We start from the raw sequence: 22678 nt of genomic DNA on the forward strand, positions 1-22678 counted from the left end.
CCCCCCTGGAACCCCTTTAGAGGTGTATAGTGTCTAGTGGTATAGCGTGTATAGTGGTGAATAGTGACTACATTGCCCTCTAGTGGCAGCTTGAGGTTATTAGGCATAAAACTCGGTTCCCTTTAGGTAGGAAGATAATTGATTGTTTCCCAGTGAGGTTGTGCTGAAGATGCTCAGAGGATGAAGACTCTTGTTGATTTCATGGGCTAAAAAAATCTTCCTTTCATCACAGCACAGTGTGATAAAGAAACTAGATCAGCAGGTTGAAAGATGGAGGAGCACTTTGAGGGAGCACTCAGTTCTCCCGGAGTCTTGGGGCGACTTTTAAAAATATCTTACATTTTTAAAATGTACTTTAAAAAAAAATGTACCTCATTAGCTGTCTGTCTGTGTCTATCCACAGAAACCAGAAAAAGATGTCAGATCTCTTCAAGCTGGAGTTACAGGCCACCCAGCCTGGGTGCAGGGAACCAAACCCAGGTCCTCTTCAAATATAGCAAGTGTGCTTGTCTGCTAGGAGGGACATACCTCTAGCCCTTTAAACATGTTATATTTGAAAAGCACTTTGAAAAACCACAAGGGAGTTTTCCGAGGGTGTGTGCGAATGCATGCATTCACATATGTGTGTGTGCGTTGTTCTGGGATGAAGAGGCTTTTCAAGGAAGGGACATTAGTCAGCCAAATGCACAGCACAGCTTACAGTCAGGCATCTTCCATGTGACTTTTACAACATGCCTCAGCCCAGTATTGTCATCCTGGCTCCCCAGAATACCCACAACATATAAACTCTGTGCACATCCTATATTAAAAAGGCTTAGGCAAGCAGACGGACTAGGTATCTTCCCCAGTCACTTGCTGTGTGATACTGGCAAGTGTCTTGGCCCCTCTGAGCTCCAGGTTCCTCATATGTGAGGAAGAGATTAATGCTCATCTCCATAGCTAGAGGAATTAGTAGAATGTATGGGGGGGCGGAGCTTGGAACAGAAAAAGTAATCAGAGAAGATCACTCCCCTCCCCGAACCCCCTCACTCTTTGAAACAAGCATTAGCTGCCCCACTTAAACACAAGCACAGCGAAACAACTGGCATGTGCATTCCGTTTCATGCAAACAACCTTACAACGAGAAAGGGCTTCAGTGTCTGGGACTCTACAGCCTATGCCTCAGTTCATTGGCTTCTCAGGCAACCTACATGTCAGGGCATCTTACCATGGTCTGCCCTCCATCTGCTGAGGCTCTGTCTTATGTGGAGCACAGCCCTAAGATGAAGCATTCACCAATGCTTCCCAAAGCCCAAGCACAGGTAGGAAGAGGCAGCTGACAGTGCCAGTTACAGCTCAAATAACTAGTGTTATTTGACCCAGGCAAGGGGAGGGCACTAAGTGGGCAGGGTAGGCGGGGTGGGGAGGAGGGAGGGACGGCATTTTTCCCAGAAGAGGAAAGGAGTTAGCGATGTGAAAAGACTAGGTGTGTACATTTAGATCAAATGGGTCTCCAAGGTCACCACATCACCCCCAGCAGTCTTTCCTTTGGACACTCAGGAAGAGGTAAAAGTGTTCTGTAGCCCAGGCAACTGGATGTCTTTAAGATGCTGCCTCTCTCTAAAGTAACTTAGCCATGTACCTGCTGAAGACAAAGCAAACTCATTGGTTAAATTAGCAGCATGATTTTAGGGGATGAGTCGTGGCTGGTGGAGATGATCTAGCCACAGGTTTCACTTGGACCAGTGTTTCCTGTCCTGTGGGTTTCCTTAAAGACAATGAAAAGAAATGAGTGTGTTTTCTAGATCACAAACCCCTTTTAAAATTGTTTGTTTGTTTGTTTGTTTGTTTGTTTGTTTAAATTGCCACCTCACGCATGTGGAAGTGAGAGGACAACTTTATGGAGTTGATTCTCTCCTTACACCTTACTTGGGTTCTGGGGATCAATCTTGGGTTGCTGGAGTTGCACAGCAAATGCTTTATCAGCTGGGCCATTTCACTGGCCCAGGACCTGATCTATCTATCTGTCTGTCTGTCTGCCTATCTATTTTGAGGCAATCTTACTGTGTATCCCTGAATGGCCTGGAACTTGCTATGTATTCCAGGTTGGCCTCAAAGTCACAGAGGTCCACTTGCTGCTGCCTTGCTGGGTTTAAAGGAATAAATCCAGGCCCAGTCAAATCCCCACTTTTTAAAATGGGAAACTTAACATCTTGTTTGTTTGTTGCTAAACAACTTTAGGGTACACTATGATGTATAACCCGTTCTCTCCTCCCAGATTTCCTCTCTGGGCAAGCCAACTCTGCAGCAGATGAGGAAGTCTCCCTTTTTCTTAGCTGAACAGGACACTCCAAATACCAGTATGCAGCAGTGAGGGAGAGGACACACATAGTGTCCAATGTGGTTTCCAGGCAGAGCAGCTATGGAGACGTGTTGAGAGGTGCATACAGATTTCTGCTCCCTAATTGGGCAGAGTTGAATTATCCAGCCCTGACTACCAGCACGGATGATGAAACAATGCATTTTTAGACTCTTCTCCGGGGTATGTATGAATATGTGGTGTGTAGGACTTTTCCTCCAAGGATAATTTTAGCCCTGAAAACTCATCAAATTATTTCAAATCCTGGCAAGTTTCAAAACATGAGTGGGTGACTTAGGAAAGGTCTATTCTCAAGAAGTAACAATGGTGTCAGCACCATCCAAGGGACTTGAAAAAGAATGCACACACACACACACACACACACACACACACTCTTACACATACGCACTGAATCACTTTTTCTCTCCCTCTCCCTCCTCCACTCTCCTCCTTCCCTCCCTCTGTTCTTTTGCTTCCCAGAAATTAAGATGGATTGACCACATTGAGAGTTACTTGGGTATTTCTTTTCAAAGCCAAGGAATACATTTATATTGGCATTAGAGACAAACAGTTCTATCCCACAGAAAAGCGGGCAGAGTTTAGGCTTAAAACAACCAGCACCACGGGAGCTGGAGGGATCACTCAGTGTTAAGAGCACTGACTGCTCTTCCAGAGGTCCTGAATTCAATTCCTGACAACCACATGGTGGCTCACAACCATCTGTAATGGGATCCGATGCCCTCTTCTGGTGTATCTGAAGACAGCTACACTGTACTCCTATACAATAAATAAATCTTAAACAAACAAACAAACAAACAAAACCAGCACCACGACCATGATTATTGCTGACCTGAGACCACCATTTCTACTTGCCACTTCTCTCTTTCCTTTCTCCCAAGTCTTCCTTTCACAGAACAACACAGTCAATGGGGGCAGTAATATATATCTGTCAGACATCCCGGGTGGTTTCAGACCCTGCCTTTGTAGGGATGAAAAAGAAACGCTCTAAAGGAATAAGTAACTACACATCGTATGAGTAGGTCTTCCTACTTCCCTTCCCCTTGGCCTCGTTTTAATTCTCCCTCCTGCCTCCGACCAAACACATCTTTCCAGGTGGACTGCCATTAGCTTGATGTGATTGCTTTCCTTCTGCTTAGCAACTGGCTAGAGAAACATCATCAAAAGACCCCCACCTTTCTCTGCCATAACCAAAGCATGACTCTCCCTGTCTGTTCATCTGTGCTAGAGAGGATTAGACTGAACCTCGGGTGGCAAAGAGCAAATGCCTTGACATCCCTTCCCAGAGAATTGATAGCCCTCCGAGAACAGCACAATGTGCTCATGAGACAATCAGAAAGCATCACACAGAAGTATAATAGACTCTAATGTGAATATAATTAATGATCAGGCCGGAGGAAATGAGCCAGCCAGTTAAATAAATATTTATTTAAGCAACTGTGGCAGACCCACCTGCACTCATGGATTTTTTTTTGTTAGCTTCATTAAAAACCTAAATTATATACATCCAAGAGACCAAATGGGTTAATATACATCAGACCTATGTGCAGGTTATAGGTACACAAGCTAAGAGAGTCCCAGCATTAAATTACCTTAAATGCACTCGGCTTTTGTCTATGGAGCATCCGCACCTTTGAATTCAATTGACTTCATGCCTAAAATATTCAGAAAATATTGTGTTAGCAATGATTATTTTCAGACTTTTTTTCTTTCTTGTCTCTCTTCCCAAAACCCTAACAGTACAAGGCTGATGAAGGAAATGAGAGAGGATAAAGGTTGGAGCTCTGCAGATGGTCTTGGGACACTGGCCTGAGGAGGGCCTGAGTATAGATGGAGTCTTAGACATGTTGGCTAGGCTATAGGAATCTGCGAGATTGCTCTAGTAGAGGTGAGGGGAGACTTGAAACAGAAATCAAACCCTGCCAGGAGCTGGGATGTGAGAGATAATGAAGGCAAGAACAATGAAGGAGGCAGCAGAAATTGGCAGGACGTAATGGTGGTGGGAATAAAAGAGAAACTTAAGTGCTGAGTTACTAAAGAAAAGAAGCTGTTTGCGGCTGCCCCTAATCTAATGAGGTAAATAGCTCAAAGGGCAACTGCCAGTCATGGCTGCTGTTAAGAGCTCCATTGCTCCGGGAGGAAGATTGGTCTAATCTAGTTTAGCTTTTCTTCTGTACTTTTCCTTGAATGCTGTGAATGGAGTTCAGGCGATTCACAGGGGTATCGCCCTGGAAAACCAGTTGGCTGCCAAGACACCGCACAGAGTGACATTCACTGCCGGTGACTCGAACAGAGAAGGATCTGGCATCAGTCCCGTTGGCAGGATGAGGCTTTTTATCCCTCTCTCTTTCCTTTCCCTGGGGCATGGCACACACCCAAGTCCCCTCTCGGATCAGGCACGCAGTAAGTAAGAACTAGAAAGGGGTCTTTTGTCAAACCAGACCTTCATCCACCAGCAGGGACTGGAAACTCTTGGAAATTCTTCTATTCCAGGCTAGGAAAGAAAGAAAAGCAGATGGAATGGAGTGATTGACAACCTAGACCGGAAACTAAGGAGGAGAAGGGCTGAGATCAGAGATCTAGGCGCAGAGCAATTTAAAATACTAAGAGGTGGAAGGGAACAAAAACCCCCTTCCGTACAGGGGAGGGGCTCCCAGGACCCTGGGAAAGAGGTGACAGTGTGGGTGGCCTTGGGAGTTAAGAACAAAGGGCAGGCGGGGGTGGAGCCCTGGGAAGCAGAGCTGCGGTTAGGACTAGAGCAGATGGTTTGAGCAGGAAGTCGCTGTTCTGAACGTTCTTCTGGACCTGTCATTGCATGAGATTGATCAGCTCGGCTCTGTCTGCATCCAGAGAGAAGCTCTGCCTTTCCGCAGAGGCACGCGGTAGCCAAAGCCACCGAAATGAGAGGATGAGCCAAGTGACGGATCGCATCTCATAATGAGAAACGCAGGGGTCCACTGCAAAGTTCAGAGTCACCACCTTGCTGGCCAGCCAGGAGAGAAGTCAAATGATAGCCCAGGGGTGCTGATGAGCCCACAACCAGAACACAGGTGGCCTGCCGTATAACTCATAGCATAGAGGCAACCTACGCAAAGACACGTCCCCTACATACAGTATTTAAATGACTCCAGCAGCCTTTGCAGCTTAAACTTTCCTCCTTTTATTTGTCTAGGCCACTGAAACTACCTGCACCCACATTCACTGGGGGATCTGAAGTGTCCATATATCATCAAGGTGTTATCCAGGCTTTCCAGAATCAATGTCTTAAGAGATTGCCTGGAATCAGCAGTTTTTAAGAAGTCTGCACGGAATTTATGGACCCTAAATACAGTTGCATGATAATCACTCAGTTTCTATAACTAGGTTTGTCTGATTGTATTTGTGATCTGAGGTCTGAAAAGCCAATCATTCGTCTCTTTCCCCGTTTGGGAACTTGTGCCTATTAAATTGTCAGTGTAAGAGGGGAAGTGGGAAGCTAAGTGTTGGCTTTGTTTCATGCTCTCTGGTCAGTCTTTTGACGGATAATAGGACTTCTCAGCTCTCCGTTAGAGCTCAGACCTAGGCCTGTCAGCTGGAGGATGTGAGGAAGGCCCTGCCCATTGGAGTTTCTGCATGGAGAGCTTGGGTAGTTCTTCAACAAGTTCTGTCAGTTACTTTTCTGTTACTATGATGAAACACCAGGACAGAACCAACTTAAAAAGTAGTTTATTTTGGCGTATAGTTCTGAGGAATAAGTGTCCATCAGGCCAGGCACGGCAGCAGGGTCAGGAAGCAGGGGGGGTCACATAATCCTCCACATTCCAGAGGCAGAAGGAATGGACTGCAGGTGGAGTGAGACTTTTCAAGTCTTAAATCCCACCCTTAGCAATGTATTTCTCCATCAGGGCTGTAGCATCTCCCACAACAGCGCCACCAACTGGGGACCAACTGTTCAAACACCTGAGCCTGTAAGAGACATTTCTCACTCAAATTACCACACATTGTAACCCTGCCTGGCAGACAGCATGACCTCCTGAGCCTCTCTCTGTTCCTCGTCTCCAAAAGGGTACAAGTTGCTGAGTTTCCCTCTAGGATCACACTGAAGCTCTGCTTCTCCGACCTACTTGAAACAGGCTTCTAGCAGACTTCTCCAGGAAGTTGTGACCTCCCCAGCCTGGCCTTATTTTTGACTTAGCTTTTTCTTCAGCACTGTTTCTGCCATTGTCCCCCGCCTCCACTCCCGACAAGAACTTCTGCTTCTTTCTCCCCACAGAGCAACCAGCCTAAGTGTCAGGAAGACCACCAGTTATGGCATAGGGAGAGCCAGGCACAGGCTGGACCTGCATCTCAATCACTTCCTCCTATGCCTCATTCTGAAGTCTCCCCCTCACTGCAGACAGTTACAGAAAGATCTTCAGTCAAAGGAAGAGGCTCAGTTGTGCTCGCTTACCAGACTCTCCTCAAAGAGCTGGTTTTGGTGGTTTTAATATTGCCCTTCAGTCCTTAGACATGGCTGGGGTCAGTTGGAGAAAATCAGTGTGGCCACACAGAGGAGAGATTTCTTTTAGAAGATGTAGGGGTAGATGTAGGTATAGGACATGGTGGCAGTGTGTTGCATAAGAGATGAAACAGAGGAGCAGGAAGAGCAGCTGAGCCAGGGGACAAGTGACACGAGATGTGGCTGGAGCGTGGACAGAGGCCATCCTGATGGGTCCTCCCCTATGCCGTGCTAAATCTCAGAGCTTTATCCTGTTGACAACAGTTACCAAAGTAGATTCTGTATATTTCCCATTGGGGGCAAGCTGGCTAAGCTGCTGCTAGTGCATTTTAAAAGATTATTAGTTATAGTCACTAATAAACATAATTATTGATGTACTTATATATTTTTTAGTCTTAAAAATGGAAATAATGAGCTGGACTTGGTGGTGCACGCCTTTAATCCCAGCACTCGGGAGGCAGAGGCAGGAAGATTGCTGAGTTTGAGGCCAGCCTGGTCTACAAAGTGAGTTCCAGGACAACCAGGGCTATGCAGAGAAACCCTGTCTCAAAAAAAAAAAAAAAAAAGGAAATAATGAAACTACCAATTTGTGGTAGCTGGGTGTTTGAAATATGCTCCCCAGGCTTATGTGTTTGGACACCCGATCTGCAACCTGTGTCATTCAGGTTGTGGGGCCCATGTGGTTTGCTAGGTCAGTAGGACAGAAACAGTTCATGATGCTCTTGCCTCACTAGGCTAAGAAGTTCCACTCAGCTTTTAAGGACCTCAACACAGGCTGAACTGAACTGAGAACTTCAGGACTTGCTGGTATAGTGAAGCAAAGTTGGACATTTTATTAAAGATATTTAGATACAGGCTTAAGCATGAGAGTTAAGAGGCACCCAGAAGAAAATAAGATACACCCAAGTGGCAGGATGTGTTTCCCAAGGTAGAAACGACGCATCCAAGTGGTGGCTGGGTACAGGCTCTTCAAGATAGAGTATGCAATTAATTCGTAGCCTTAACCATATATACCATTTTGATGGCTCTCAACTTGTATTTCCAATGTTTGCTAAGAAATCACCCCCCCCCCATTTTCTTTTCTATTTCTTTTGATAAGTAAGGTGGCTCTGAAGATGCCTTGGATGAAATTACAGTCTCATAAGGTCAAGTCAAGAGTCAGTAGGGTTGCTCAAAGGGTTTACTGTGTGTCATTTTCCTGTAAATGGGGTCTCTGGTAAGATTCCTAGAAAACTGCTGGTTTGTAGCTGAGAAGAGAGAAAAAATAGAAGCCACAAGCAGTATTAAAGCTGCCGCCACCATGTCTTCTATGCCACAGTGGGCTGTGTCTTAGGGTCACTGTTGCTATGACAACACACCATGACAAAAGCAACTTGGGGAGAAAAGGGTTTATTTGGCTGACACTTCCATGTTGTAGTCTGTCACTGAAGGAAGCCAGGACAGGATTCAAACAGGGCAGCTATCTGGAGGCAGGAGCTGATACAGAGACTGTGGAGTGGTGCTGCTTACTGGCTTGCTCCCCATGGGCTGCTCAGTCTGCTCTCTTATAGAACCCAGGACCACCAGCCCAGGGATGGCTCCACCCACAATGGGCTGAGCCCTTCCCCATCAATCACTAATTAAGAAATTACCTTACAGCTACATCTTATGGAGGTCTTTTCTTTTTCTTTTTCTTTTTTAAAATTTTAAATTAGGTATTTTCTTCATTTACATTTCCAATGCTACCCCAAAAGTCCCCCATACACCCCCCACTCCCCTCCCCACCCACTCCCACTTCTTGGCCCTGGCGTTCCCCTGTACTGAGGCATATAAAGTTTGCATGACCAATGGGCCTCTCTTTCCACTGATGGCCGTCTAGGCCATCTTCTGATACATATGCAGCTAGAGACACGAGCTCCGGGGCAAGGGGTAGTGGTTAGTTCATGTTGTTGTTCCACCTATAGGGTTGCAGACCCCTTTAGCTCCTTGGGTACTTTCTCTAGCTCCTCCATTGGGGGTCCTGTGGTCCATCCAATAGCTAACTGTGAGCATCCACTTCTGTGTTTGCTAGGCCCCGGTATAGCCTCACAAGAGACAGCTATATCTGGGTCCTTTCAGCAAAATCTTGCTAGTGTGTGCAATGGTGTCAGCTTTGGAGGCTGATTATGGGATGGATGCTTGGGTATGGCAGTCTCTAGATGGTCCAAACTTGTCTCAGCTCCAAACTTTGTCTCTGTAACTCCTTCCATGGGTGTTTTGTTCCCAGTTCTAAGAAGAGGCAAAGTGTGCACCCTTTGGTCTTCATTCTTCTTGAGTTTCATGTGTTTTGCAAATTGTATCTAATATCTTGGCTATCCTAAGTTTCTGGGCTAATATCCACTTATCAGTGAGTACATATTGTGTGAGTTCTTTTGTGATTGGGTTACCTCACTCAGGATGATGCCCTCCAGGTCCATCCATTTGCTTAGGAATTTCATAAATTCATTCTTTTTAATAGCTGAGTAGTACTCCATTGTGTAAATGTACCACATTTTCTGTATCCATTCCTCTGTTGAGGGACATCTGGGTTCTTTCCAGCTTCTGGCCATTAAAAATAAGGCTGCTATGAACATAGTGGAGCATGTGTCCTTCTTACTGGTTGGTACATCTTCTGGATATATGCCCAGGAGAGGTATTGCTGGATCCTCCAGTAGTACTATGTCCAATTTTCTGAGGAACTGCCAGACTGATTTCCAGAGTGGTTGTACAAGCTTGCAATCCCACCAACAATGGAGGAGTGTTCCTCTTTCTCCACATCCTCGCCAGCATCTGCTGTCACCTGAATTTTTGATCTTAGCCATTCTGGCTGGTGTGAAGTGGAATCTCAGGGTTGTTTTGATTTGCATTTCCCTGATGATTAAGGATGCTGAACATTTTTTCAGGTGCTTCTCAGCCATTTGGTATTCCTCAGGTGAGAATTCTTTGTTCAGTTCTGAGCCCCATTTTTTAATGGGGTTATTTAATTTTCTGGAGTCCACCTTCTTGAGTTCTTTATATATATTGGATATTAGTCCCCTATCTGATTTAGGATAGGTAAAGATCCTTTCCCAATCTGTTGGTGGCCTTTTTGTCTTATTGATGTTGTCTTTTGCCTTACAGAAGCTTTGCAATTTTATGAGGTTCCATTTGTCGATTCTTGATCTTACAGCACAAGCCATTGCTGTTCTATTCAGGAATTTTTCCCCTGTACCCATATCTTCGAGGCTTTTCCCCACTTTCTCCTCTATAAGTTTCACTGTCTCTGGTTTTATGTGGAGTTCTTTGATCCACTTAGATTTGACCTTAGTACAAGGAGATAGGAATGGGTCAATTCACATTCTTCTACATGGTAACCGCCAGTTGTGCCAGCACCATTTGTTGAAAATGCTGTCCTTTTTCCACTGGATGGTTTTTGCTCTCTTGTCAAAGATCAAGTGACCATAGGTCTGTGGGTTCATTTCTAGGTCTTCAATTCTATTCCATTGGTCTACTTGTCTGTCGATGGAGGCCTTTTCTTAATTGACAACTTTCCCAGACCTCTAGCTGTGTCAACTTGACACAAGAGCAGCTAGCACAGACTATCTCCTGAAACCCTGAGCCCAAACAAACTTCTCCTCCCTGCGGTTGCGTCTGCTGAGTATTTTGTCACAGTGACAGCAAACATAACTAATATAGATTTTTTTTTAAACCACAATGTCCAGGTTGACCTTCACTTTCCCATTCACCCTATGTATCTGATGTGTTACATATAGAGGGCTAGGCATCCCGAGAGTTAGTGAGATGGGAACTCTGTAACTCTCAGAAGCTATGGGTGGTGTCTCTAGCCTCTGTTTGCTTTTACCATGTGACATGTGGCCTGGATTAATTTATATTGCCTGGATAAATGGCCTTTCAAATTACTTTGTGTCCTGATTAACTTTGCAAAGTGGGCATATGGCTTAGGGTAGTCTTCCAAGGAAATTACAGTTTGCTTAAGAACATTTTGCAAAATGGTCTGGGGTACAGACCGCTCACAGCGAATGACTTTTAACCATATGTAGAAATGTTCAGTTTAACAGTGATAAGTTCAAATTAACACTACAAAGCTATGATTTCTCACACCTATCAGATCTGTGAAAACCCAGAAACTTGACTCAATATTCTGCCCTATTTTTCTATTGCTGTGATAATAACACCATGACCAAAAGCAACTTGGAGAATAAAGGCTTTATTTGACTTATATGTCCTGATCATAGTTCATTGTTGAAGAAAGCCAAGACAGGAATCCAAGTGGGGTAGGAACCTAGAGGCAACACTGAGACAGAGATATGGAGGACTGCTACTTACTGGCTTGCTCAACATGGCCTGCTCAGTTTGCTTTCTTATATTACTTAGTTCCATCTACCCCAGTGGACTGGGTCCTCTCACTTTAATAACTGAGAAAATGCACTACAGACTTATTCACGGGTAACCTGATGGAGGTAATGAGAATCTTTTTACCAGATGACTCTAGCTTATGTATATCCAGAGGGAATGAAAAATGGTACCACCCCTACAGAGAAGACTCAATCATATCTAGTATAGTCACATAAGCCTTATTTTATCAAAGCAGATAATAAAGTCAACCAGGGTCATGTCATACGGATGCAGAAGAAAACATGAATAGGTTACCACTGGCCAGGTAGAAGACATATTGAGTATCAGTAAGAATCACAAATTCAGAAACTGAAGCATATCGAACAAGTCTGTGAGTTTATAATGACACAAAAAACCCAAACCAAACCAAAACAACAACAAAACTTTGGTACCGAGAGCTTTGCCCCAGGTTTGATCCTCTCTGGGAGGTAGCAGAGGGGGTAAAGCGATGGCAGGGGCAAGACTTGGTCTTGTGAGAGAGTAGGGTTGCCTTTTATAATAACATTTACCTTGACTCTAAGTTATTCTGAAGCCAGAAGCTGCAGGCCTCTGGGCAAATTACCTCCTGTTGCTTAGCATGGGGATGGGGGGGTTAACTAAAGGATTAAATGCTAGGGCTCCTTTCTCTCCTGCCCAGAAGACTTGCCTCTTGCTGGCCAGGGAGGAGGGAGGTTTAGAGCAATTGACTTTTATTGAACCAGGAGAAGAGATTCACACCGGAAAAGGAAAGACTTTTACATAAGCAAATATGCATAAGTAAACACCCATATATTCATACATACATTTATCTTTTGTTGGGCCCAACAATCTGTCTCATCAACTTATATACTTACACACACACACACACACACATATGTGTGTGTGTATATATATTTATATTTATATTTATATTTATATTTATATTTATATTTATATTTATATTTATATTTATATTTATATTTATATTTATATTTATATTTATGGTGGAGCAAATGCCCAATCAAGCACCAGCATAGAAAGTATTTACTCATTGTGGATGAAAAAATAAGCTTCGCTTTTTGCATACTCCTTTATTGCATAGAGAAAGAAAAAGCTTCTACTTTTCTATTGAGTATGAAAGAGCCCTGTCCTTGTCAGTGAGAAGAAACCTGCCGTTAAGAGAAAACCCTATCCCATGGTGAGAAGAAGCCTTCCTGCTTTCTGTGCTCTCCTGAAGCTCCTCCTGCTCTGTTCTCTGAGTCCTGTCTCACCTCTCTCCTCTGCTCTATCACATGCTGCTGTCTCTTCTGCATCAATTTTTCTTCTACTCTGCTTCTCTTCTCCTTCTGCATCCTTAACTCTGCTCTCTTCATTGCCTCCCCTCATCTGCTCAGCTTCTTATCTCTGAAATGCTTCCAGTCTTAATCTCTTGTCTCCTTAATGTCATCATGCCAGAGAATAGATCACACAATATTCCAAAAGTTCACAACAATGTCAAACATAAATTCAAATCTTAAATTGAACAAGAAGTCACAACAGAAATGTTTACATGTGTTTCCATTAAGACTAGTTATCTAACAGGCCATTTATTATCTGTCTCTAGCTCCACAGGTTCATTGGGAGCCTAAAACTATATTTTTTTATGTTTAAACTAACACAGGATGTCAAAGGGCAAATTAGTATTGATATTTTTTAATAGATAAACTCAAGCAATAGTTTATCTTCTATCCTTGTACCTACAATATATCCTTTGTTCCTTTTACAACCTTTAGTTAATGGTTTTATAGCCTAAATGAATGTATTCTTAAGTACTAAATTTGTATTAATGCCTGTTTTTCATCTGGTGCAATTAGCCTGTGACATGTGAAGATTGGCAGAGTTCTAATTGCAGTTTTCAAATCAGAGAGGGCCTTAATTGCAGCCCTTATTATAAAGGGCTCAATAATTATCTATATTGATATATTTAGGAATTCTTATAGAATCATCATTAGGAATTAAAAAATCATCTATTTTGTGTATATAGCATCACTATAAGACAGTACATCTTCATTAACTTGCAGAAAATCTGCCCAATGGGGTGGGCTAATGCCCAGGAATTGTTATATTAACTTAATAATGACAGGAAAAACATATCAGCCATAAGAATCAATCCTGAGATGAGGCTTCTAAGAGCCTTGCAATTCAGAATTATCCATTACAGCCATGTGAAACAATCTTGCCATCACCAGGAAAGTCACATGAATGCCTTTAGCATTTTCTAGATGGCTCTTGATACTTTGGTTAATGAATAGAGAAATTTGCAAAGAAAGGAAAACGTCAAACTGACATGTGGACTCTTGTATTAGTCAGGGTTCTACTGCTGTGAACAGACACCATGACCAAGGCAAATCTTATAAAAACAACATTTAATTGGGGCTGGCTTACAGGTTCAGAGGTTCAGTCCATTATCATCAAGGAGGGTGCATGGCAGCATCAAGGCAGGCATGGCACAGGCAGAGCTGACTTACAGGCAACTAGGGTGAGAGTTTTAAGCCCACACCCACAGTGACACACCTACTCCAACCAGGTCTCACCTCTTCCAACAAGGCCCCACCTCCAAATGGTGCCACTCCCTGGTCCAAGAAGATATAAACCACGATAACTCTATTAGAAGTTTTTCTTTTTCCGGTCATTTACCAAAATGAAAACAATGATAATGATTAGTGGTAAAATAGTTCAGGAAAATATGTAATATAAACATATATATATATATATATATATATATATAGAGAGAGAGAGAGAGAGAGAGAGATGTTAATGATTAAAAACATATTTACAATGATAAAACTAGTTGTCCAGAAATTTCTGGTCATGATGGAGTAACATGGATTGATCGAATGGACTTTAACTCTTGGGTGGAACTGATTAAAAGGCACACGAATACATTGGTTAATGATCCTTAGACATTTGACAGGAAGGAGTACAGGATAGTGAGCCTTTAGATTATGGAAATGAATAGAATGGGTTCTATTGTTACCAAGCAAGCTTCTTGTTCAAGGTTTCTGGGCTGCTGGATATGGAAGAAATCTCAAAGAGTAACAGAATTAAGAATTTGTAGGGACCACAGTGGCTGGAATTCACGAGGTAATTTAGCATGAATTTTGCCTTCAGTTCTTTCTTTAAATGTTTCTGGTTTTATGTTCATTTTATTGATATCAGTTTCTTGGTTCAATTGCAAATGCATATTACTTATAAGCAGAAAAATACAGACAATTTCACTATTTTTTTCTGGCAAGGATGAATAAGTAAAATCTTGGAGATGGTCATTTTGGCTGATAAAGACTAATTAGAATGTTTTGAATAGAGAAAGATATCTTAGTTTTTGATTTGGCTCTTAGACAATTACTTGAAGCAGTGGGGAACCTGGGATGAGATTAAGCTATTGAATATGAGCTCTCGAAATTTGTTGTGATTCAAGATCCTGCCTATTTACATATTGTATAATCTGGAGACTAGATTCAAATAAGAAGCACGTGTCATATCTGGTAGTTGTCTTTAAACTTTTGAACTAGCCATAGTTTCTAAGAGCTTATCAATGAGTACATCTTATGGCTTTGGAAACGGAAGCCCACAGAATTTGTTATTTGTCTGAAATCATGAAGCCAGTTAGATTGTAGTTGTCAGGCAATGAAGATACTAAGATGCATTTCTAATAGCTAGATTACTCTTAATTGTGACATTCTCAAGGCTTCCCGTCCACTGTGCAGAATCTTTGTCACTATATGACAACATATGTCATATATGACATAGCATATGTCTCTATATGATAGATATAGCAGCCCCAGCTAATCCTGTGGCCTCTCCAGTTTTGAATACACTTAAAGCAAGCTAATGCTGTTTTTCATTTTCATTGATAAGGAAATTTATTTAGCCTTAAAGAATTAGATAAACATGATATTTGAATAGGAGAGATAAAACTCTGACAAACCCTTCTAGAAAGGGTTGTTGCTTGGTATATGACATTGGCATCTCACCCCAAATAAACATTTAAAATTCCCATATACTCAGATGGAGAGACATGGAGCCTTCCAACTTCTCCATGAGTACGACTTAACTGACCTTCTACTAAAAGGACTCTTCAGGCCTCCTACTTCATAAACTCGACTAGCCTGTTTCTTCCCCAAAGTCTCCATGAATGCTTCCTGGTCCCAGTCTTGGTCCCAGTGCCATGTGTTCCTTATCCTACTTTGAACTTATTTTCTACAGAGTAGAATTTTTTCCTCGGGCTTAAAATAGGAATTTCTGAGTCACTCATCACTAGGAAAACACAAAAAGTGATTCTGAAATATTTATTAGCTGTTGTCATTTCGAATGAAACCTTGAGGCAGAACCACAAGGCTGTTCTCCAATATCACATTCAATTCCAAGATTGACATTAAGGGCTTATGGGGATGTGCATAGTAGTAGGAATGGAGGTGAGGAAGGGAAAGAACGAAAGGGAATGAAGGAAGGAGGGAGGAAGGGAGGAGGAAGAGAAACAAAGAGTAAGAAAGACAGAGAGACAGAGTAAGAGAGAGAACCCTATAGTATATGCATTTTTAGCCATCCTCGGGGGTACCCACTCTTATCCCCAGTTTCTGACAGCATAAGGAGTTGGCTGGGAGCACCTGTATTTGGCATATGAACTTGGTTGTTTCAAGGGATTGAATCTGAAAGGATGACTTCTGAAAGAAAAGATATATAGAGAGTTTCAAAGAACTCTGGGATAAACTCCAGTCCTCGTGGGAACACAATCAGGCAAACGACACCAGAAGATGCTTGAAGACCAAGAATTTATACCAAATAAAGGGTTTAGAAAACATCAACATGGGAAAGTGGACTGCATAGAGAGAAAGAAAGACAGTGAGAGAGAGAGAGAGAGAGAGAGAGAGAGAGAGAGAGAGAGAGCACTAAGATGAGAAGATAGAACACCAAGGCGTTCTTAGCCCTCACCAGGGAAGCTGCTTTTCTCAGAGGCTCATGGTTAATATGAAGTCACAACTGTTCAAAGTGCAGAGAACAAGATACTGCAGAGCTCTCAGCCACAGATGGGGATCTCTGTCACTCTGTCCCTCCACCATCTTCATGCCCAAAGCTCAGGGAACATTAAGGAAGAGGTGATGAGCAGTTGACTCAGAGTAGGGGCAGACTGCTGAGAGTCTGAGGCTTCTGGACACGACAGAGCGGATGCACTCAGGAAGCCGTGGCAGCTGTGGTTTCCCGTGCAAGAGTTAAGTCACCTTTATTTTATTAATAGCAATTCCATCTCTCTCTCTCTTTCTCTCTCTCTCTCTCTCTCTCTCTCTCTCTCTCTCTCTCTCACACACACACACACACATGCACACGCACACGCACACGCACACACACACACACACACAAGGGTGGTAATGTTAGCAATTCAGAGTCACAAAGTGCTGCTTTCAGGTATCAGTCACATCCTCACATCAGTGGTGTGAGCAGTGAAGGAAGAGAGACATCAGAGCCATACAACAATTGTAGTGTAGTACAGTGAGTAGACTTCTTATGTCTTTATGAATTGCTGGTGTTAATCTTTCTGCGTTGTTACTCTTTGAATATGGATGGAAGACATATATGCAATAGGTTGCAGGGCCACAGGGACAGGACTGCAGAGGCCACTGAGACTTATATAATGGCCCCATGTGCTCCAGAGGCTGGACATAGCCCCCATTAGGCTCCTGGTTTGAGCACTTGGCCTCCAGCTTGTTGCTCCACTTGGAGGGCTTTGGAGCCCTTAGAATGTGCAGTGGCTTTACACTAGGTGACATAACTTGATATCCTCCATGGTGTTGACTTTGAGACCTGAAGAATTCAAGTCGTGGTGTCAAGAGGATTTATACCAGGTTGTGGAGAAAAGCCTGTGCGGCTAGTCAATGTCTAACAAAGTGTGATTCTCTGCAGGGAGCCTTTGTGCAGGCGATGTATGAAACTCTGATGCTCGTGATTAAGTTGCAAAGGAGGCCCCAGAGTCCTAGAGATGTCAGGAGAAGTGTCTCAGGTTCTAAACAGAGCCATCAGTAGAGGGAAGTCATGTATACGACAAATGGCAGGGCCACAGGCATGGTACTGTAAAGGCCCCTGGAGCTTATATAATACCACCGTGAGCTCCAGAGGCTGGACATAGAAGCACAGGATTCTGATACTACTTTGCCTAAATCCATCCTTGCTATCTTCTTGCTGCTCCCCTTTTGGATTGCAGTAAATGCTTTGTACACACACACATACACACACACACACACACACACACACACACACACACGGGTATGCTTGTACTGCATGCACATGGCTATCCTCATCTGGGACACTGCCATCCAGACTTCCAGCCATTGTACATCAGATGTACAATCATTTCTTTTCTGCCTTACAGAGTTTGCCTAAGTCTAAAAGAGACTTTGGACTTTTGAACAGAGTTGGGACAGTTAGGACTACAAAGCCATTCCAAGTGGTTTAAATGCATTCTGCGATGTGAGATAACCAAGAGCCTATGGAGAATGTGTTGAGGTTGAAAAGTTCTGGCTTGAACCTGTGCTATCCATGGGCTCCTGTTTTGTGTGCACAGCAATCAACTCATGGCACTATCTGAAGCTTTGTGGAGCTTTTTAGAGCTAGGGTCTGGCTTATAAAAGTATATTACAAGAGGTGTGCCAGCTGGGGTAATACCTGGTTCATACAAGCATTCTGCTTCCTGGCACCTGACTTGTGAGAAGCCTGAACCCTAAGCTCCCATCGCCATTGAGTTAAGCTACCACGACTTCCCCACACAAAGGGAGACAACTCTATGAATGAAGTTGGTAGACCTTATTTATTTTTAACATGAAAGGAGACTCAGGTCTTTCTCTTTAGAAAATAGGCCTACAGTAGTTGCTACTTTTCTGAAGGACAAAGGAGGAGATAAAAAGAACTCCCCCATGAAGACCTCCTCCGCCAGCCCTGAGCATTCAAAGTCCAAATCCATTTTGCTATCTTCAGGCTGGCACAGAGTTGGGGTTGAAAACTGCACACAGCGGTGTGCCATCACTTGGGCTAAAGAGGAATATGCAACAGAGGGATGCCACTGAGCCTGGTACAATCTGGTGGCCAGGTAAACACTTCTGCATTGTACAAAGGCTCACCTGTAACTAGGTAAGGTTTTTAGGGTTGAAGTCCTCAGCGGTGGGTATCTCCTTATGTGCATCAAGTCTGTAGATAGTGAACTGCCTCAGCCAGGATGACAGACAGTGATAAGCTACCTCATTACTACTGACTAGTAGAGACCCATGAGAGAATAGAGCTAATAACCAACAGATCAGTGGTCACCCACTTCCCAGGAAGAGAATCCTTACCCTGTCCCAGCTGAGGGACTGTTGGAAGGACAAGGCTGAGGGCAAGGGAGTGTAATGAGCAGTAAGGGACCATGCTGGTGACACTTTGTCACAAAACACAGTAAGTGAAGTTCCAGCCTGGACTGAGGGAGGTGAGGAGAGACTGATTTTTCTCAACACCCTAGTAAGGAGTGTGAGACGCAAGATCAAAGCGAGACACTGTGAGGACTGTTCTGCTCAGCTGACAACAGTTATTTGTGTAATAAGGCAGTTCCTTGTTTATACCCTCCATGAGTCAGTATGCCTCAATCAAAATTCTTTAGAAAAGAAAGGGCCCCTTGTCAGATTGGCACGCCGTTCAAACGAAATCGCAATCCCAGGGAAAGAGTGAAATCTGTTTTATTTTGATCAAATGTAATTTCCTCAATGAAGAGGTCCTCATGAGCTTCAGGCACCAAAATGACATGCAGTGAAGATTTGCAAGGAAGATATGTTGAAGGATGACAGGAAGAAAATGTATAACACTGTACATGTAAGAGCCTTTAGTACATGCTCAAGCAATTGAAGCTTAATAATGAATTTGCTTACTCACAGATGTGCAGCAGAGCCTAACCTAGCGTGTAGCCCTGCTGACAACTAGTAATGAAACAGGTTCACTTTATACTGGTGACCCACCTGAATCCCTGAAAAAGAACGTACAAACTCTAAGTTAGACAAGGTGAGTTTATTAAGCTGCCATGATGTCCCCACTATAAGGGACTCAAATATCCAAAATCATGAGGCAAAGCAAACCCCTCCTCAGTTACACTGTTTCTGTCGGGTAGCATATGAAAAGCATTAACACGTGGATGTGTAACTGCAAAACCCATACACATGAGCTCAGTTCTATCCATTAGTGGGTGGGATAAAAGGACAAAAGGATCGACTGTGAGCCAAGCCTAAGGTCAAGAGAAAGAGGCTGTTCCCATTGAGACCCTCTATTGGCTATTCCATGCAGCTCCTCCCTCACTCGGGCTGCTACATAGCCTAAGAGGAATGGGATCCTGACTCAGAGAGTTCAAAGCAGTTTCTCTCTCAGCACATTGCATTACCAGCACACTCTAACCATTCTTGAGATGTGCAACCCTTTGGGGGTCTGTATTTTTTGTATTCTAGAATCTGGTTTGCCTGTGCGTGCCCTGGAGTGGATGAAACATCTGTATTCTCCAGTCCAAGACTCAGGGAACATCTCAGAAGAGAAGGTAGAAAGGATAAAGGAGTGGGAGGCTGGGGAGGAGGGACATGAAATGCTCTCTGTCCTATACTCATGTCATGGCTGTCACACTCTTGAACTCACAACAGCTGTGACTACCTGCACAAGACCAAGCCAGTAAGGAATTCTCACACAAAGTGAGCAGGGCTCCTGAGGCCCATGTCTAGCAGAGGAGTTAGTGGTACTTGATGAGTGTTGGAGGGTGATGTCTCTTTAGGGCTGTTCATGCCCAAGTGGCCATGGCAAACACAAATTGGACTCAGTGGGTTATTAAGAGAGGAGGTTATTAAGAGAGAGTGAACATGAGCTGGGAGGGAGGAGAAGTGTGGGAGATGCAGGGGAGCTGGAGGGGGTGAGAGTGCTTACGATTAAGATGTGATATTGTAGACAAGTATGATATTTTCAAAGAATAAACAAACAAAAATCTCAAGGAGCTGATTTTCCTCTTTGGCCTGTGCACAAGCTGAAAAAAACGAAACACATCCCTGTAACCAAAGTCAGATGCTTCAGGGATATTTTTTGTTGATTACAAGACAGGACAAAGAATGCTCTGTGATTAGGCATAGAGGATACTGTCACACACACACGCACACACACACGCACACACAAAGAAGACAAAGTATCTTTGAGAGGCAGATTAATTCTTGGATTTCAGAAATAATTCTCTCTCTCCTTAAAACAAAAGCAAAGAAATAGCTACGTAGCCATTGAAGGTGGCATCACCTCCCTGAGTGTGACAGCGTCCTAAGTACATGAGTTGCACACCAACTCTTTCCCTTCCATCAGCTGCACCCTGTCTCTTTCCCTTCCCTTCCTCCTCTCTCTTTTAGACAGTTGGAGAGAGAGAGAAAAAAACCAAACAGGGGGAAATGTTTTCCTCTGGTCCCCAGAGCCTTGTAATACCATAGTAGTCTGGCAATCACAGTCACAGACCAGATGCTGATAAGCACACTGTCTCTTCAGCTGTTTTTAGAATGTACCAAAAGAACAAACTGCTCTCCGGGTAACAACAAAAGTACTGGCCTGAGGAAAGCATTCTCTTTGTACAGTCTTTTCCATTTATGAAGTCAGCACTTGGCAGTCATGCAAATTACAGTAAAGGAAGGAAGAAATAAATGGAATCATTTAGTACATAAAGCATTGGGAACGTATCAGAAGCAACCATCGAAAACTTCTAAGTGGCATGAAATGAAGTAAGAAGCAGGCAACCCAATTGTATTAATGCTGTGAACTGCATTTGAATTTTCGGATCGTTGGCATTTCTGGGGAGGATAGGGGAGGACGTTGTGACGCTTGTGCTTTAACAGAAAGTGAAAAAGTTCTGGAAAGTTCTGGACCTATGTTCTACTTGCTATCTGTTATTCATTAATCTAACTGTGAGCCCAGCCTTCCCATTAGTCACTGGGATGGGTCTTGTGTCAGGGTCTGGGTTTGCCTAGAGTGTAAGGTCTTAGTGTTCTATCTATGAAAGATGACAACACTTGGTCCCTGCAGGTGTTTGTGACTAAGGCTTACTGGGGTTAATAACATCACAGGCCAGTAGGATATACTTTGTGCTCTTGTTCTGAAAACTTCCTATCTGGAGATGTGGTGACACCCCGTACTTTGACTGCTTCCCCTGAATAGCCCGATTTTCCCGAGACAACACTACCACGTCTTAGTCTGATTTCTTGTGTTGTAATGTTGTTATTATAGATAGGGTATTTCGTAATGATGTAACTCATTCTCATAGTTCTGGAGGCTGGGAAGTCCTTAATCAAGGCACTTGTTGCTGCATCAGCTCATGGCAAGGTAGAAGTGGAGGAGAGGGCAGACAGGCATTGTAAAGGTCTATCAAGATGGTGGTGCCTAAACACCCAAACACCATCCCAAAGGCCCCACTCTCAATCCAGTTGCATTTGGGATTAAGATTTTGGACAAAAATATTCAAGCATAGTTCATACATTGTGTATATCAAGTATCAAGTAATTAGATTGCTTAATTTCTATCATGCAGTCTCATGGCTGGATAATGGACTGTTTCTTAGGTAGCCTCTGGAGGAATACTGAACACGTGAAAATATATAACATTCACTCTCTTTTAAACACAGATAGAAACCAAATCAAGTGCTTCCATAACCGAATAAAAATATCAAAACATAGAAATTAAATCAGTTTGTCTGTTCATCTGTCTGTCTGTCTGTGTCTGTCTGTCTCTAGCAAAGACCTCAATAGATTTATAATGTATCTAGAAAACTTTAATAAAAAGCTTCAGAGTTAAGTTTCCACATCTGTGGATTAAAGTATAGGAACTACATTTTACCTTATCATTAAAGGAGAAGTTTTGTCCGGAAATGAGATCTGGTGGTTTGAGTACCATCAAGGAGGCTAACTTCCAGTGGTAACTTGTTCTTAAAATACCCTGCACTTTACTTCTATAAATCTGGCTCTGTTATCTTTTAGGGAGCAGAGGGGGTGGGGTGGGGGGTGACTCAGGCGTGCAGGAATAGGAAAGAACAGTGATTTCTTAGAAATGAAAAGTTGAAATCAATTTTTTTGAGCCAACAGGGAAGTTGCTACAATTGTGGGCATGTGCACACATGCAGCTCTATGTTTAGAGCTGTGATTCATAGCCAGGAAGATTCAAGATTTTATAATCATACCTGTGAGATCGCTCCTCTCCTGGCTTCCCGTGGATCAGGATAAGGGAACAGGCATTTTTTGTTTGTTTGTTTCTTGTATAACATGCACATCATATTTTGTTCACACCTTCCTCACAGTCCTCAGTAACTAACAGAATGCTAAGAATTTGTTCAAAGTGTGCTCCCAAAGTAACTCCAGACATGTTCAGCTGTCTCTTCTCAATGGCAATGATGCCATTTTATAGTAACATTCTTATCTACACTGTAAAGTCTTACTGATCTTGTT

The 22678-nt window shown here is 43.2% G+C and overlaps 1 protein-coding gene and 2 long non-coding RNA genes across 4 annotated transcripts in view; 2 read left to right on the forward strand and 1 right to left on the reverse strand.

The window, feature by feature from the left end:
- Hectd2 (HECT domain E3 ubiquitin protein ligase 2) overlaps window positions 1-13680 on the reverse strand; it is a 96646-nt gene extending 82966 nt beyond the window's left edge. The window contains exons 1-3 of one of the 2 annotated variants that reach the window (XM_085834093.1): window positions 13608-13680; window positions 4800-4850; window positions 3949-4011 (exon numbers count right to left, since the gene is read on the reverse strand). In XM_085834093.1, the coding sequence (XP_085690219.1) occupies window positions 3949-3981 (33 nt within the window). In that variant the 5' untranslated portion in view covers window positions 3982-4011; window positions 4800-4850; window positions 13608-13680. The remainder of the gene's footprint in view (window positions 1-3948; window positions 4012-4799; window positions 4851-13607) is intronic. The other variant, XM_029472590.2, reaches the window with a different exon arrangement.
- LOC147000142 (uncharacterized) overlaps window positions 1-22678 on the forward strand; it is a 91564-nt gene that overhangs the window by 16174 nt on the left and 52712 nt on the right. The window lies entirely within an intron of this gene.
- LOC115029995 (uncharacterized) overlaps window positions 14142-22678 on the forward strand; it is a 29072-nt gene continuing 20535 nt past the window's right edge. The window contains exons 1-2 of the long non-coding RNA XR_003835589.2: window positions 14142-14306; window positions 19676-19761. This is a non-coding gene — a long non-coding RNA (uncharacterized LOC115029995). The remainder of the gene's footprint in view (window positions 14307-19675; window positions 19762-22678) is intronic.

This window comes from Mus caroli, unplaced genomic scaffold, assembly GCF_978045245.1.
Source record: "Mus caroli unplaced genomic scaffold, Mus_caroli_1 scaffold_20, whole genome shotgun sequence".
NCBI classification, from domain to species: domain Eukaryota; kingdom Metazoa; phylum Chordata; class Mammalia; order Rodentia; family Muridae; genus Mus; species Mus caroli.